This window comes from Bubalus kerabau, chromosome 11, assembly GCF_029407905.1.
Source record: "Bubalus kerabau isolate K-KA32 ecotype Philippines breed swamp buffalo chromosome 11, PCC_UOA_SB_1v2, whole genome shotgun sequence".
In the NCBI taxonomy this organism is placed as follows: domain Eukaryota; kingdom Metazoa; phylum Chordata; class Mammalia; order Artiodactyla; family Bovidae; genus Bubalus; species Bubalus kerabau.
In genome coordinates, this window is record NC_073634.1 from 106513860 (window position 1) to 106530245 (window position 16386).

The following is a 16386-nucleotide window of genomic DNA, read 5'->3' on the forward strand; positions in this document are numbered from 1 at the left end:
CAGATGCAGGGCTGAGGTGAAGAAGGAGCAGCAGAGAGGTGGGAGGGCAGTGGGAGAAGGAAGGACACGCAGAGATCAAGACCAAGAATCCAGGATGGGATGGACGCAGTGAGTGGGCCTGGTCTGGGTCGGGGGTGGTTGGCTCCCTGGTGGCCCAGGCTTCTTTTTCCCTGTCTTTCCTCCCAACCACTGACCACAGGCATGACCACAAGCCACATAGTGATTATCGGGCAGATAGACCAGGATCTGGTCACATGGTTGGCAAAGGCGGTCAAGGCTGGGATGTCTGGAGGGAGTCTAAGCTCACCTGCACACCTGCTTCCATCTGCAGGAGGGGCTTAGCTTCTGAACACCCCGTCCGTCTGCTCAGGCTGCTGTAAAAGAACACCGCAGGCCAGGCGGCTTAAACCACAGACGGGCATCTATTAATATCTCTCACAGGCTGGACATCCAAGATCAGGGGTGGGCATGGTCAGTTTTTGGTGAAGACTCAATTCCTGGCTTGCAGACAGCCAGCCGCTTCTCGCCTGTGCTCACCTGGCCCTTCCTCTGTGCTGCACGTGGAGAGAAGGGGTCTCCACGGTCTCGTCTCATAAGGTCACTGACCCCATTGTGGGGGCCCTACCCTCGTGACCCCATCAAACCCTGATGGCCTCCTGAAGGTACCTCCTAACGCCATCCTGTTGGGATTAGGACTTTGTGGGGTGGAGGGGGGACACAGTTCAGGCCTTGCTGTCGTTCAGTCGCTAAGTCTTGTCTGACTCTGCGACCCCATGGACCGCAGCACGCGAGGCTTCCCTGTCCTTCACGATCTCCCGGAGTTTGCTCAAACTCATGTCCATTACGTCGATGATGCCATCCAATTCAGGCCTTAGCAGACACTCCAAGTCCCCTGGAAGGACTGTGACCCTTCCCAGCCCCAGGTGTAAGTCCCACTGTCACTCCCAGCTCTTCCTCTAGGGCTCTTGTGTCCCCCGTCCAGGTGCTGAGGAGGGTGAGGGAACATCTCTGGGACCCCGGCTCTCTGGGGCAGCCAGTGGGCATATGTGCTGGCTTAGCCCAGCACTGGGAGGCTGACCTTGAAAACAACACCCCAGTGTCTCCAATCCTCAGCACACGATTGGTTTAATGAAAAGTTCTTAGGAAAAGCATGCCTCGGTTGCGAAATGCAGCCACAGCCTCACGCAGAAGCATTCAGACGAGGTGGTGGGCTGTGCCTGAGAACCGGCTTCCACGGGTTGCTGCTGCTGCTAAGTCGCTTCAGTCGTGTCCGACTCTGTGCGACCCCATAGACAGCAGCCTACCAGGCTCCGCCGTCCCTGGGATTCTCTAGGCAAGAACACTGGAGTGGGTTGCCATTTCCTTCTCCAATGCATGAAAGTGAAAAGTGAAAGTGAAGTTGCTCAGTCGTGTCCGACTCTTCGCAACCCCATGGACTGCAGCCTACCAGGCTCCTCCATCCATGAGATTTTCTAGGCAAAAGTACTGGAGTGAGGTGCCATTGCCTTCTCCGTCCACGGGTTAGCCAGGCCCCACTTCCCCGCTTGAAGCCAGGTGCCCCCACCCCACACCCTCCTCAATGTGCCCCTCCTCCCTGCAGGAGAGGTGCCTGCTTTCGGGACACTGAGACCCACCTGGCATATTGTCTGTGCTGCCAGGCGGTCGGCAGGTACCAGAGGCAATTCTCAGGTTTGTGAGATGGACGCTGACTTCAAAGGGAGTAAAACGTCGAGAAGTTTTGCATCTTAGAGCTGATGAAATGAGGTGTTGGTATTCCTGTTTACGGGGCTTCCCAGGTGGCGCTAGTGGTAAAGAACCCACCTGTCAATGCCAGGGAGGTAAGAGACATGGGTTTGATCCCTGGTCATGGAGATCCCGTGAAGGAGGGCATGGCCACCCACTCCAGTATTCTTGCCTGGAGAATCTCATGGACAGAGGAGCCTGGTGGACTACAGTCTATGGGGTTGCAGAGTCGGACACAACTGAAGTGACTTAGCACGCACGCACATTCTGTTCATGGAGGGGAAATCTGGGAAATCGGAGGCCCAGAGCAGTGGTTGAGGACCCATGGAGTGTATGTGGCAGAGGGACTATCCAACCCAGGTGCCTCCAACACCTGGGAGGAGCTCTTCTGATGCCCCTGACCAGGACACAGGCAGAACTCTCGTCCCCCCGCCCCGAGTCTCCCCCATGGTAGTCATCCCGGTCAGGCCGGCTGGTGTCCAGCTGGGTGGCTGTGAGCCCTGGCGGTCAGGGCTGACTGTTCCTTTTCCGAGCCCCCCCTCATGGGGCAGGTTCTGCACAAGGTTGGGGGACGAAGGGACAGGCGAACTCCACCTGCAGCCCGGCCCCGGAGTGGGCGCCGCCTCCACGCCTCAGCTGGCATCTGGCTTCAGGCTCAGCTGGTTAAGGACACCAGCCGTTCTCCAGCAAATTTACAGGATTATTATTCCTGACTGCTTGCCACGTGCTGGGGACGGAGCCTGGCAGAGACAGGCCTCTGTGTCCTCACAATGACGCCGTGAAGAGGGCAGGGACTGTAGTCATGGAGGCATGGGGGTGGGCATCCCCGCCACACGCCCAGGGATAGATGGAGCTGGCCCCAGCATTGTTAAATGTCCACGTCACCACCTGAATGGACACGGCCGAGGGGAAGCCCCTTAATCTGTCAGGTGAGCGGCAGGACAGGTTGGGGGGCCCAGGGAGCCCCCGAGGGAGGCTGGGGTGCTGGGTGCATGTATGATTCTGCCCTGCCTCTGAGCCTGCAGCCACATGCTGCAAACACTTCTACTCCTCGCTGTGCTTGGCAGGCGTTAAGAGACAGGGCTGGGGGCAAGGGGGCCGCTGGGTAGGGCCCAAGGCAGAGGAGCAGGCTGGCAGTTGACAGCTGGAGTGGGGTGGGTGGCTAGGACATGGGACTGGGGACAGACGTGGGACTTGCAGACCCTCTGGGACCTCTTGCTGCAGGGGAGCCAGTGTTAAGATGCGGCTGGTCGAGCAGTCACAGGACGGCCTTGTCCCTCAGCTGCAGGCGAACCTGACCCGGTGGCCCCAGCTCCCTCGGAAGGCCAGCGTGCTCACCTCCCGCCCTGCGGGCCAGGCGCCCCTGAACCATCTAACAGGCCCCGTGTGCTCCTGCGGGCGTGCAGCGTCGCCCAGCTGGCTGCCGTGGCCTTCGTCTGTATTTTATGACATGGCTGTTAGGGCTGCACAGGGCCAGGCATCAGAAGGACTCGTAAAGCTCGTCTGGTGATTGGAATTTAAGGCGCTGGGGGTGAGGTCCTGGGCGTTTGACGCAGGAGGGGACGTCTGAGCGGGGAGGCTGATGGAGACAGATCACGGGAAAATTCTGTGCGGGGTTTAACTGAGAAATAATCATTTTCTATGAAAGATAATGACTTCTCTGGAGGCTGGTATCAAGATTTATTGGCCCAAGAGGCTACAGGGATTGGAGCCAAGGCGAGCACGGTGAGACCTTGGAGGGAGCAATCTTGAAATTGAAGTCTTGCTTCGGGTCAATATATCTGAATACCACAGCCCTCAGCTCCACACACGTAACAACAGCGGAGATTAAGCACGTCCGACACCTTTGGTGGACAGTCTTCCTCCTCTGGCCGGTCGCTGGATAACCCCAAGCTCCCTGGATCCAGCCGTCATGGGAAGGAGAAGGCAAGGGTCTTCATACAAGTCCTCCTTGACCAGACTCCCTCCAAGGGTAAGGGGCCACGGGGCCACAAAGTGACTCCAGGGACACACGCGCCTGCTGGGCACCCAGGAGGCCCCGAGTCCAGCTGCGGGCATGGCCGTGTCTGGTGCTCAGCTACCAGGCCCCGCCCGTAGCGGCCAGACCCAAGACTATTGAATCTGAGGCAAATCTGCCAGGTTTCCATGTGGGAGATTTATGACCGAACGTGATGTGTGTAAAATACATAATTCCTCTCCTACGGCCTCGTAAATCCAAAAGGGTCAGCGATAAATAGAGAAAAAAAATAAAAAATCACGGACTAATTTGTTCAGAAAACTAGGGGGAAATCAATAAGAAAGCTGTAGCTCAAAATTTGTTCTGAAATTGCGTACACGGAGAATGCACACACGTTTTCCCCCCAGTGGACCCAAACCTCTCCTGTGCGCTCAGGCGGGCTTGGGGACATCGGGCGTCGCGTCAACATGGATTGTCGTGACTGCTGCTTCCCGGGACCGTGATCCCGTCCTGCGTGAGCTGCTGTGTGATGCCGGCTGGGCCGGTGAGGCGGGCCCTCGGAGTGGCTGCCCTAGAGGCTAGAGCCTGGTGACGATGGTAGGCAGTTCCTGCCTTGGCCTGCAGGGTTCCCCGGGGTCTGAGAGGCAGCACTGGGGGCTTTGCCAGGCCAGCTTTGGAGACGCCGCCCACTCTAATCGACAAGTGCTGGAAAGTCTGGGTCTCTTCCCCCGGGTCCTATAAATGCTAAGTGAATCAGTTCCCCTCACTGCAGTGAGGGCTGCAGGAGAGGGGCTCCTGTCACTCTGACCTGACAGCCAACCTCCCAGGGTCTCACGGGGGTCATATCCTGGACCAGCACCAGGACGTCGATGTCCCTTAGGCCAACATGCCGCCAACTGCTTGATTCTGGACTCCCTGTCCAGCAGGTATTTTCCAGTTTGAGAACTGGAAATGGCGGGGCGGATGCTATAGTTGATGCAGGCAGACGATCGATAGGTGCTATAGATGATAGATGAGGGATAGACAATAAATAGACGACAGTAGATACGTGATGTGCGCGCTCAGTCACGCCTGACTCTCTGTGACCCCACGGACTGTAGCTTGGCAGGCTCCTCTGACCGTGGGATTTCTCAGGCAGGAATGCTGGAGTGGGTTGCCATGTCCTCCTCCAGGGGATCCTCCAGGGGTTGAACCGGGGTCTCCCGTGTCTCCTGCAGTGGCTGGCAGATTCTTTACCACCTGGGAAGCCCATACGGATAACTGATGGCCGGTTTAGATGACAGACGGGGAGAGAGCCTGCTGTAGGACATGGAGAGTAACTTCTGAGAGATTGAGCACAGCGTAAGTGAGCCTTATCTCAAGAAATCCTAACCACGTCACAAGTTTAGAAGCCGACGTGAAAGCTGGTTCCTTTTATTTGTTTTAATTTTAGACCACGCTGTGTGACATATGGGATCTTAGTCCCCCGACCAGGGATTGAACCCACACCCCCACCCCACCCCCCGTAGTGGAAGTGCAGAGCCCTAACCACTGGACCACCAGGGAAGTCCCTGCTTCCTTTTATGAAAGAGCTGATTGTTGGGCTCATTGAAAAGCTACTTCTCCTCCAAGTGCACAGATGATAATTCAGGAGAGAAAGACTGACAATATTGAAATGAGACAGCCCCATGCGGACAGACAGGGACAGAGCAGGGGCGTTGAGAAGACACTGTGTTGGTTCCCAGTGAATTCCCTGGAGCACAAGCTTAGAGGCGCTCTCGCATTAGAACCAACACACACACACACACACACACACACACACACACACACACACGATGCAGCCTTCTGCTCCTTCTGGGGAAGGTGGGGCGCGGGCCCTCACTGTGGCTGCAGAAAACGCTCTGGAACTGGCGACAGGACGCGGGGGGCGGGCTGAACCTGCCTGTGCCCTGGCGACGGTGGCGCTCCTGCAGGGCTCTGGGGGAGGAGGGGGCTGCAGGGACCCCTCAGAGCCCATCAGCGGCTCGTGGGGCGGCTGCTGCGGGGAGAGGTAAGTGCTGCAGTGGCCTGGCCCTGAAGGTCAGCTGCCCTGGTCTCACCCCGAGGTGGCCCGAGGGCTCTCCCTGCCCAGTCTACTGAGACCCGCGTCCCTGAGGGCCTGCGCCCGGCTGTCTCACCCAGTCTCAGCCTCTCCCCACTTCCTTCCCACAGGAACCCCTCTTCATGCTTGACTCAGCATCAACTTCCTGGACGCCCGCCTGAGTCTGGTGCTGAGGGGGACAGGCGCTCTCGTAAGGGGATGCCTGCGAGGCCGTCCCTGCAGGCGCCCACACGCCGCCGCCTCTGGAACCCACCAGGGCCCTGCTGCGTCCAGGAGAGCCAGTTCGACAGCCAGCCTGGCAAGGGGCTCTCATTTCTTCTGGGAGGCGTCCTGCACACCCTCAGGGAGGCGGGGATCCACTCCAGCCCAGAGGCCGGGTGGAGGGTCACCTGGCTGCGGGCGAAATCACCTTCTCCCCGAGCTGCCGCCTCCTCTAATCTGCACGAGGGGACGCACACTGACCTCCCAGCCCGGGGTCGCCAGCTGGATGTCATGGAGGCGCCAGGTTTACCCTTTAGAAATCAGAGGCAGGCAAACATCCCGGCCAAAGGTTTCCCAACGAGGCAAATCCAAGAGGGCGTGTCAGCGCAGACGCAACCCCCAGCCTCAGCATCTGGCCTCCCTGACCCCACAAAGCCGCACTCTCCTCTCGGCCTCTCCTGAGGCCCCCGGCACGCCCACACACACACACACGTTCACGCACAGTCACGTGGCGACGTGTCCGGGGCCTTGCTGTGTCTAGGAGGCCTCGTTCGACGGCCAGCCAGGCAGGGGGCTCTCACAGACAGCGTCTGTGTCCCCACAGCCCCCCACCACCGCCCCTTCTTCTCAGAAGTCCAGGCTTTCCCACGACCGCCCAGTGGCCGCCGTGTGAGCCCGTGTGACCCGGCCGGCCCCCGCGGGCCCCTCTGTCGCCAGGCTGCCTGCTGGGGCTGCCTCCGAGAGCACGGCCAGGGTGTCCCTCAGGATCCTGCCGCTGAGCTGGGCGGACAGCAGGTCCACCACCTCAGCTCTCTCCACGCCCGGGAGGGCAGTGCGCGGTCCTGCGCCCAGAGCCGGAGCAGGGTCCCCCTGCCCGGAGCCAGGCAGCCCTGGGTCCCCAGCCGCCAGGCTCCCCACAGATGCACAGGCCACTCTGGACAGGGTCAGGGGTTGGGCTGACAGCACTGGGAGCTGCCCCGGGGCATCCCCTGCTCCCCCACACCAGGGAGACCCCAAGCTGACCGGTTCAGACAAGTGGCTGTCCGTGGCCTGGTCCCTCCCAACAGAACCTGATTCACCCAATTCTCCCCCAAGGCTTCTGCCCTGTCCCACCACCCCGAGGCAGAGCCCAGCCTCCTCCTGGGGCCCCGGGGACGGTGACTCAGACAGACTCTCCCCAGACAGGGAGGACCACTCTCCCATAATGAGGGAGGCAGCTTCCCCTGGGGAGTCCAGCAAGCCCCCAGGACACACGGCATCTTCGGGCGGGGTGGGGAAGTCTTCTGAGTGGGGGCTGGCAGGGTCGGCCTCCCCGTCTGCTGGGAGGATGGGAGGCAGAGGAGGGAGGCGAGAGTCCCTCTGGGTGGAGGACAGGAGGTCGAAGCTGCCGTAGGACAGCGCCTCGTCCACCGGGGACAGGATCTCAGGCAAGACACTGCCGGCCAGAGAAGTGCAGGCTTCCTCCAGGACAGGGGGCGCTCTGCTCCCCCCGCGCCCAGGGGCCCGGCTATCAGCTGTCTGGGCTGCCTGCCCACCCAGGTCCCCAGGAGGAGCCCCTGGCATCAAGAGGACCTCAGGCTCAGAGGAGGTCTGTAGAGGTTTCCCATCAGTGGAAGGACTCTGGTGAGTGCCCCAGGGCCCCTCTGGGCAGCCACCTGAGGCCTGCGGAGGCCCCGTCTCTCCTCTTTTGCCAAACTCAGAGGCCGAGGTCCCGGAGGGGAAGGAAAGGGTCAAGTGGAAATCACCCGAGGAAGAGGTTTGGGATGGGAGCCTCGCTCCTGCAGCCTCCCGGGACCTCCGCTGGGCTTTTCCTGTGTCTGATCCACTGGTCGGGCTCCCACTGGTTCCAGAATCTTCCCGCCCCTCCCCTGGGCCCAGGGAGGGAGGCAGGGCAAGGGGCACCCCAGCCTGTTCCAAGTGGGATGTGCGTCCTGCGGGTGAGCAGTGCTCTGGGGCTGGCCCGGCACCGGCACCAGGGTCCTGCGGGCTCTCCCGGCCCCAGACCTCGCTGGACAGCTTGGACTGCTCTGACCTCAACCACAGAGACTGGGCAATGGGGAGACCTCCTGCCGGAGCCAGACCACCCGCCCCAGTGCCAGAGCCGTGCCCGGGAAGGGCCTTGGTACCCTCCAGCCCCTCCCGGGTCTCTGGCCCTCTGCCCTGGTGGAACCCCCAGGATTCTGGAGCAGGGAGCCCCCCAGCCCAGCTGAGGTCTGTGTCCACAGTGTCCCCAGCTTCCCCATCCGAGAGGGAGGTGGGGCTCTCGGAAAGCTGGACCAGGATGGCGGATGCTTTCTGAAACTCCTGGAGAGAAGGGCAGGACGGGAGGCTCCCCGAGGAGGCGGCAGTGGACCGTGGAGAAGACACCCCTGAGCAGGCGCTGGGGGTGGACTCAGGCTCGGAGCCCAGGTCCCAGAGGGCCATGAGCTGGGCCGGGGGGCTGCCCTCGTGCGGGGCTGGGGGTGCTGCCATCTCAGCTGCTGCAGAGGAAGGAGAGTTTAGGGACAATGTCACTACCTTTACGCTGAGGACGTTCCACCAACCCTGTGAAGGATACAGCCCACATCCCACGGCCCCCAAGCCGAAGGATCAAAAGCAGAAGACCCTAGGTGGAGACAGAATGCCCAGGCGGTGGGGAGGGCAGGGGCTGTGGGAGTGGGCTGGCTCTGACTGGAAAACTGGTCCATTACCTGGGGACTGGGCCTCACGCAAGGGGGGGGCCCTTGAAGGGGTGGGAGCATCACCTGGAGACATGGTCAGCAGGGCAGCTTCTGGGCAGGAGAAAGGGGTGTGGGGGTTCTCCTGCTGAAAGGTCTCTACCCTGCAAAGAGCGTGAAGTCTTAGGGTGTCCCCAGAGGGAGCCCCATCTTCCAGCCTCCCCCCTCGGGCCCAGAGTCTCTGCAGGGGGCCTTCAGCCACCACAGATGCTTAAAACACCTTCCTGCCAGCTGTCTGTCCCCCACGGGAAGAGGCCAGCACTCCCCCAGCAAGGTCTGTCTTCAGGGCCTTCTGGCCTCAGTACCCCCTGGATCAGGCAGCTGGGAGTCACCATCAGAGAGATCCAGAGGCAGCACTCCCTCGAGGAACCCCCACAGCTGCCCCACCCAGTATCCTGGGCCGACATACCAGGGGGTGTCTTTGGTTCCTAAGTTGGGGGTCAGACTCAAGAGGGCATGCGGGTGGGCTGGGGTGCATGGAGGCCCCCGCCCAGCATGAAGGGCACCAGGAGCAGATGAGTGTCTCCCAGCAAGAGGGCAGGATGCTCTGGCCAAACTGTCTCCAGGCCCCAGGGAGCACCCCCAGCCCGAGCCGCCCTCCAGGACCCCACACCTCTGCTCCCATGAGCAGCTCTGAGCAGCCTCCATCGCTGCAGGCCCCTCCGCAGAGCTGCTGGCCAAGTCCAGCCCCGGTTCTGGCCCTGCTGGACTCCCGCCGCCTTCAGCCACCTGCTGGAAACAGTTTGGAGAAACGCCACGGTCAGGGTGGGGCCGCCTCTGCTGTGCCTCAGGCCGTGTCCCTTAGCTGCGGACAGAGCCCCTGTGTTCTTGTGACCACAGTAAGGAACAAAGGCCGTCCCCCAAAGAGGGCCACGAAGACCCACCCATCAGATATCCCTCCTCCCAGTGGGCTCTGAAGACCTGTCAGCAGACAAGATATCCCTGAGAAAGCTCAGAGGTCCCACCCATCAACAGCTTGCGCCCGATGGACGAGGGGCCCCCGCACCAAAGCCATGCAGGAGGGCCCCCGCCCAGCCTGCAGACAGCACAGGGCCAGGCCCAGACTCACACGGGCTTCCTGGGGGCTGTGGGGACGCCCTGCACTCAGGGAAGGTCGACTCTGGCCTTGGAAGCTTGATGCTAGGCTTCCCGTCAGAGCCCGGGCCTTTTCCTCTGTTTGCCGGGGGCTGGGGCTGGTCTGGGGGTCTCCTAGGGGGCACAGAGACCATCAGCATTGACGGGCACAGAAGGCAGAGGACGCAGCAGGCACAGGGTCCCAGAACGCCGAAGCCCCGTGCAAACAGCCTTAGCGTCCCAAACATCCACCACACCTGCTTGTGTTCGGTTAGTGAGAACAGAAAAATACATGGTTAGCTACTCCTAAAATTACCCTCTTGTTGGATAGTTACAGATGTGAAGACTCAGAAAAAACTTTAGAGACAGCGTTTACAATGTAGATTTTAAAGCCCTCTTTATGGTGGTTTTTGGGTGGAGCTTGCAGACCGTCTGCCCAGCTGCTCTTTTCCTTGTCCACTCTTCGGGGGCTGGGCCGGGGGAGGGAGAGAGGAGGTGTGGGATGTGTCAAGGTCACCACCGCACAGCTGCAAGGTCGGCAAAGTGGGGACGGGGGGCTGCAGTGGCGTCTCTGCCAAGAAGTCCCAAGGAATTACCATCTTCCTACACGTTCACTCCACGCTGGGACCCGGCAGGGACAGCAAGGCCCGGGGATCCATGTCAGTCCCAAAGCCATAGGCCCGAGGGGACCAGAGCTCTTTGGCTAAAGCTTGGATGTGTGGAAGCTCCACCGACGGGAACGCCTCCCTTTCGTCCATGACCTATGTTGAAGGCCAAGCTTGTTGCTGTTTAGTTGCTCAGTCGTTTGACTCTTTGCGACCCCATGGACTGGAGCCCGCCAGGCTCCTCCGTCCATGGGATTTCCCAGGCAAGAACACTGGAGTGGGTTGCCATTTCCTTCTCCAGGGGATCTTCCCGACCCAGGGATTAAACTTATGTCTCTGCTTGGTGGGTGGATTCTTCACCACTGAGCCATCTGGGAAGCCGCAAGGGCAAGGGGCTGTGGGTTGAGCCGAAGGACTGTGATGGGGCGTCACCCAGGGAGCCCGGGCAGGCTCAGTGCCAGGTCAGACAGAGTCAGCGCCAGCCCTGGACCCCCGCCACGAGGTCAGACAGAGTCAGCGCCAGCCCTGGATCCCCGCCACGAGCTCTCCAGGCAGTCCAATGCCCCAGAGTGGTTCCAGCCCCCTTCCATCCACCCTGATCTGTCCTGAGGACGCTCTCCCAGGCCAGACCGCAGGGAGCCCCCAGGTACACACACTGGCTGGTCTGAACAACATCTGCTGCTCCTGAGGGTGGCTATTGAGAGGGGCTTCTGAGCCTGAGGTATGGACTCAGGCCTGAAAGGAGAGTTCTGAGGTGGCACCTGGGCATTGAGACAAGGCGGGGCCCCAGGGCACCCCACTCTGGGCTGTCCAGCCTGCTGTCCCCAACACACCATTGGGGCTCCCCAGAGCCATGAATGAATCTGCTCCACCCTGGAAACTGGTGCGTGCAAAAAGCTCTCTTTAGCTAAGAAGACACTTCCGGCATGCCGGTTCCCACGTCACTAAAGGTCTGTACCAGATAAACCAAGTTGGGACTACAACAAGCAGAGCAGGCTAGAGCTTCCCCTTTCAGCAGGAAAGGGGCCATGCCGCCCCAAGAAGCACAGAGCGGGGGTGTCTCCCACCTGTGCCAGGCTTCGAGTGGTCTCCCCCAGGCCTCCCTGTCCTTGTCTGGGGGCTGGCACCGCCTTGTGGGGGACACACCGAGTTGGGGGAGCTTCTGGCAAGTCTCACGCAAGGGAGGACTTACCCGGGGGCAGCTCCTTCATCGGCAGGAACCAGATCTGAGCAGCAGGGAGGCTCCCCTCCATGTCGCCCGCCTGTGTCTACACGGAGGGACAGGAGACAGCCATCCTGCAGGAGCCACCTGCAGGGAGGGCACTGAGGACCACCCATCAGGACAGGAACTGAGCCCGGGGCCCCACCAAGATCAGGCGCAGGTGGGAAGAACAGGGGTGGTCCCCCCAAGTGGGCAAAGAGGTGAAAGGGCTTTCTGAGGGGTTGCATACAGGAAAGGTTGGGCCTGGTGGCCGTCCTGTGTCCAGGGAGGTCGCCTGCAGAAGGCCCGGCAGAGGGACACCAGGCTGCCCCCTTGGCTCTAATAAAAGACATACAAACCCATACACTGTGGCTTCCACCGGCCTCAGGCAGGGCCCTCCAGAGCTGGGGGAGCCCAAGAACCTGAGGAGAGCCCTCAGTGTTTGAGGGAACCCCCAAGAACTTGGGGAGAGCCCTCAGTACTTGAGGGAAGCCCCCAGAACCTGGGAAGAACCCTCAGCACTTGAGGGGAACCCCAGAACCTGTAGAGAACCCTCCAGAGTGTGGGGGAGCCCCTGGACCTGCAGAGCAAGCAGAGCTGGTCTCCGAGGAAGGGTCTCACAGACGCTCCAGTCCTCCTGCCCCTCCGTCTTCAGAGACCAGTCCCACAAACGCCCAGGCCCCACTGTTCCCCTGGGGCCCCAGTGCCGCGCGCCTAGCCCCTCCTCGCCTTCCTCTCCTTCACTTGCCCAGCATGTCTGTTTGCACAGGCCCCTCAGCACTCCTCCCCGTGCTTCCCAGACAGAGTTCCAGGGCACCCTGGGGTTCCGAGACATTCTCCAGGGTGACCCTAGGGGGCCGGAGGAGCTCAGTGAGCAGGGCCTCGGAGCCCCCCTGCATTTGCCCTCCACCCCCTCACCCCTTCTTGTCTGCTTATAGAACCTCCTCTGCATTAGCGTCGCTGCCTGGAGAGTGCAGAGAAATCAGCAAGCAGGGCTTTTTAGGGGACGGGGTGGAGGGCAGGCTGTCCCTTTAAGAGGCAGGTCCAAGTCTTAACTCTCAGGGCCTGCAAACCCTTATGTGAAACTAGGGTCTTTGCAGATGTAGACAGGCCACAAGCGAAGGCCTGGAGGCCCCCGAAACTGGAAAAGACGGGGGAGCGCCTTCTGCCTACACCTGGATTTCAGGCTTGTGGCTTCCAGAACTGAGAGACAGGAAGTTTCTGTCCTTTTAAGCCACTGATGTTGGGTAATTTGTCAGGCCACAGGCCCCTCACTGCACAAAGGGGGTGGGGAAGAGCCGGATGGGGCACCCTGCCAGGCGGGGGGCCACACCAGCTGCTCTAGGGGCTCCCCGGGGTGTCTGTGGGCTGGGGGTGGGGTACAGCACGGGAGATGGGGACAGTCTGGGGGCACGTCCAGCTCCCGGTCTGCACAGGTCCCCTGCCTGGAGGCCTGAGTGATCCAAGAGCCTGCCCAGCCCTGAGCCCAGGGCCGGCCTGGAGGAGCCTTCCTCGCACCCTTGGGGGAGGCAGCATCACTAACATCTGGACTCAGCCGGGCAGCGTGTCCTGGGGTGTCCTCGGGCAGGTCTGAGGTTCTGGGGACCAGCCTGGCAACTGTCCGTAGCCCGGCTGGCTGCTCTGAGTCGTCGCGTCGTCAGGAGGAGGAGCGGCCAGTCTGCATGGCCTCTCCCACCCCGGCCAGCCCCTGCCATCTGGAAGGGCGGCCCTCCTGAGCGCCCAGACTCAGGGACAGGGAGGCCGGGTCGCCCCCAGCACACAGCTCCGGCCAGGCCCACGGGACACACGTGTCTGACCCTGAGCCGACCGCAAGCCCAAAGCAGGCATGAGTTTCCAGGGCCCCCGAGGGGCTGGCGTCTGTCCTCAGGTGCCACCACTGCCGCCCCACCTGGTTACCTTGGCTCGTGTGGCTATGGCTCTCCGGGGGTTGGCCTCCGGCATCAGGTCGGCCGGCCACTGCGGGTGCATCCTCGTCCCACACCAGCGTCGGAGGACATGGGTGACCGTCCGCAGCCGAAGCTGCTGGAGGGGGTGTCCTGTCCCGCGGCTCGCTGAGCAGGCTGCAAGGCAGTGCAGGGTGGGGTGACTGCTCACCCGGCTGCCCCCCACTCCCAGGGGGCCAGCCCTGACCAGAACATTCCACCAGTGCAACACCACCTCACATCCAGGGGACAGCTGCGTGCAGTGGCCAAGCAGTCAGCACCGGGTGAAGGAAGACAGGCCCTGGCCCCTCCCTGCCCGGCAGCTTCTCGAGCAGGACCTGCACCCTTAAACGGGGCCACTGCTGGGGGTGGCGGGGGACGTGCGGGGAGGGAGACTCTGTCTATGCCCCTGTTCCCTCAGGACGTCTGTGTGGAGCCCGACCCCCCAGCCCAAGGGCAGCACTCAACATGCCTGGGTCCCACCTGAGCTCCGGGCACACGGACGGCAGGAAAAGCACCCCCATCGCAGCCCCAAGGCAGGGGGCTGGGAACAGGACTGCCAGGCTTCCTGGTCCCTTCTGGGTTTAAGGTCATGCCCATGGGGAGCCTTGCTCTAGAACATTCCCCCGCTCTCAGGGGCAGCAGGGAGTTCCTTCTGTTCCCTTTCTTCTCAGGCACTCGCTGCAACTGGGCACAGCTTGCTGCTCCCCCAGGGCAGCCCTGAGCATCCCCCTCCCCTGGATTGACACCCATGGCAGGGTGTGGGCTGGGGAGCGGGGTCAGAGGGCTGTCTTAGCCGAGAAACCGGGTCTCGGGCTTTCGAAGGAGGAGACGTCTCCGGGGGCTGGAGTTCTGAACTGCGGGGCAGGAAGTAGCAGGCACCTGTCCGCACCAGTGTGTCCAGATGCAGGGCCCGGCCCACCCTGGAGCAAGGATGCAAAGGACAGGGAGCGGCTGTGCCCGGCCCAGAACCTAGCTGAACTGACCAGAATGGGAGGTCCCGCCCCCTGCCTCCTTAAAGACGTCCCATCCCTCCCAGCCCTCCCCAGTACACACGGGTCTCAGCCCGGAGCCCCCAGCCAGGGCAGCGAGGGCCCCCACAGGCCCTGGATCAGGGATGCGCCCCGGCCCTGAGCAGCTCAGCACTCTGCTGAGCTTCTCTTGAGGGCACGAAAGTACGAAGCGGTCCCTCCACGTGGCGGGACCTCCCAGGGAGGTTCCAGGCCTCTGAAGCCTCTCTCGCAGACACACAGCTCTTCTCTGGTTTCTGACTTGCATCACTGGTGTGATGAGGAGCCACGTGCCCCGCAAGGACTCGATTCCAGGACACACCCCCCACCCTCGGAGTGAGCAGCCAGCCCCAGCTCCATAAACAAATTCCTGGTACCAAGAGGGTCCGGTCAGCCAGGAGGCCTGTCAGAGGTTCCTGGGCTGGGCGATCAAGAGTCAGGTGAACCATAGATCAGCACGTGAAAAGCACTCTCAGAGGGCCCAGAGTTGAGCTCGGGCCCGGGGCCGAGTGTGCGATGACCCCCTTTCCTGGGAGAGGCATGAAAATGTGCCCCCTGCTGGAAGGGGCCGCTGACAGCAGAGGCGCCCCCAAGGACAGGCAGGGGTCCTGAGAAGGCCACTCTTGAGGGGCCAGCCGCTTCCCAGGGTTGGGGGTCACCTCTGCAGCCTCACCCCCAGGTTGTGGCTTTGGGTGGGAGGGGCTCAGGTTAGAGCCTCGCGGGCAGCCAGCCCTCGGGGGAGGAGCTGGGAGCTGGCTAGGAGGAAAGGGGGCCTCGTGGGCTCTCAAGGGCCACTTGAATGAAGACAGAAGAGGAGGAGGGGTCCCAGTGCGGGGTCATCAGGACACTCTGCTTCCACCCACAGCCAGAACTCTGGCCCCTGCCCCTGACGACTCGGCCCCGGGGGCCTTCAGCTGCAAGCTGAGGCCAGTGGCCCCGCATCCAGGCTTTCAGAAAAGGCCAAGCTGCCCCGGCCGGGGGAACAGCCCACACCAGCCTCGAAAGGGGGTGCCTGGCAGCTAGGGGGTCCCACGCACACACCAGCCACCCAGGTCGGCCCACCTGCCCTGTGTCACTGTGCCCCACAGCAGCCCTGAGGATGGTGGCACCCCTTCCCCATTCAGCAGACGAGCGGGAGGACACGCCCTGGCCAGTGGCCCAGCTGGGAATGAGCCGGAATCCCTGCGCTCCTCCCAGAGGGCCAGGCTTCACCCAGCGGGCCAGGGAGGTTCTGGCCTCAGCTGCCAGCCCTGTGGGCCAGCTGGTGGGGCAGGACCCCCCTCCCAGCCCCCAAGCATCCCCGCCTCTCGTCCCTGTGGCCAGGTGCGCAGGGCCCAGCGGCTGTGACACCATGGCCACCCAGCAGGCAAGGCTTTTAATGGCAAGTGCCAGGCCCAGGGCTGCCCGCGAAGACTCACTGCGGGACTGGCGGGCTCGCGCTCCTCTGAGGGTACTGGCCAAGGGGGCTGCCAGGCGTGTGCCAGGCATGTGAGGAGCCCCGGGCTGGCCCCTCCGGCTGCTGGGGGCTTGTCTCGGTGCCCTTCTCCCGCCTGGCCTTGACTTCAGGGCTGGAACTCTAAGACAAACAGCGCAGAGGGAGCTGGTCCATGTCCCCTTAGGACAAGCAGGAGGCGGCTTCATGCAGCGGCCGCCACAGCAGGGTGGCCAGCGACTCGGCAGGGCAGCCGGCTCCCGTGAGGCAGCAGCGGGCTGGCTGAAACAGGGGTCCTCAACTCGCGGGAGCCCCACGGTCCGTTGCTAACAGTCCCCAACAGGTGCAGACAAGAGGCCCAGAGCTGGGAGAGCCCTTGCCTGGGGCTGCCCGGGTCCCCGGGCTGGAACCCACAGAGGTGGC

General features: G+C 62.2%; 1 protein-coding gene across 4 annotated transcripts in view; it reads right to left on the reverse strand.

The window, feature by feature from the left end:
• Nucleotides 1-5207: 5207 nt before the first annotated feature.
• The window catches only part of CCDC187 (coiled-coil domain containing 187), a 52037-nt gene continuing 40858 nt past the window's right edge, over nt 5208-16386 (reverse strand). For 3 of the 4 annotated variants that reach the window (XM_055541535.1, XM_055541533.1, XM_055541534.1), the window contains 8 exons: nt 15950-16107; nt 13496-13659; nt 11829-11917; nt 11570-11645; nt 9768-9907; nt 9312-9430; nt 8726-8802; nt 5208-8461 (listed from right to left, as the gene is read on the reverse strand). In XM_055541535.1, the coding sequence (XP_055397510.1) occupies nt 6609-8461; nt 8726-8802; nt 9312-9430; nt 9768-9907; nt 11570-11645; nt 11829-11917; nt 13496-13659; nt 15950-16107 (2676 nt within the window). In that variant the 3' untranslated portion in view covers nt 5208-6608. The remainder of the gene's footprint in view (nt 8462-8725; nt 8803-9311; nt 9431-9767; nt 9908-11569; nt 11646-11828; nt 11918-13495; nt 13660-15949; nt 16108-16386) is intronic. The other variant, XM_055541532.1, reaches the window with a different exon arrangement.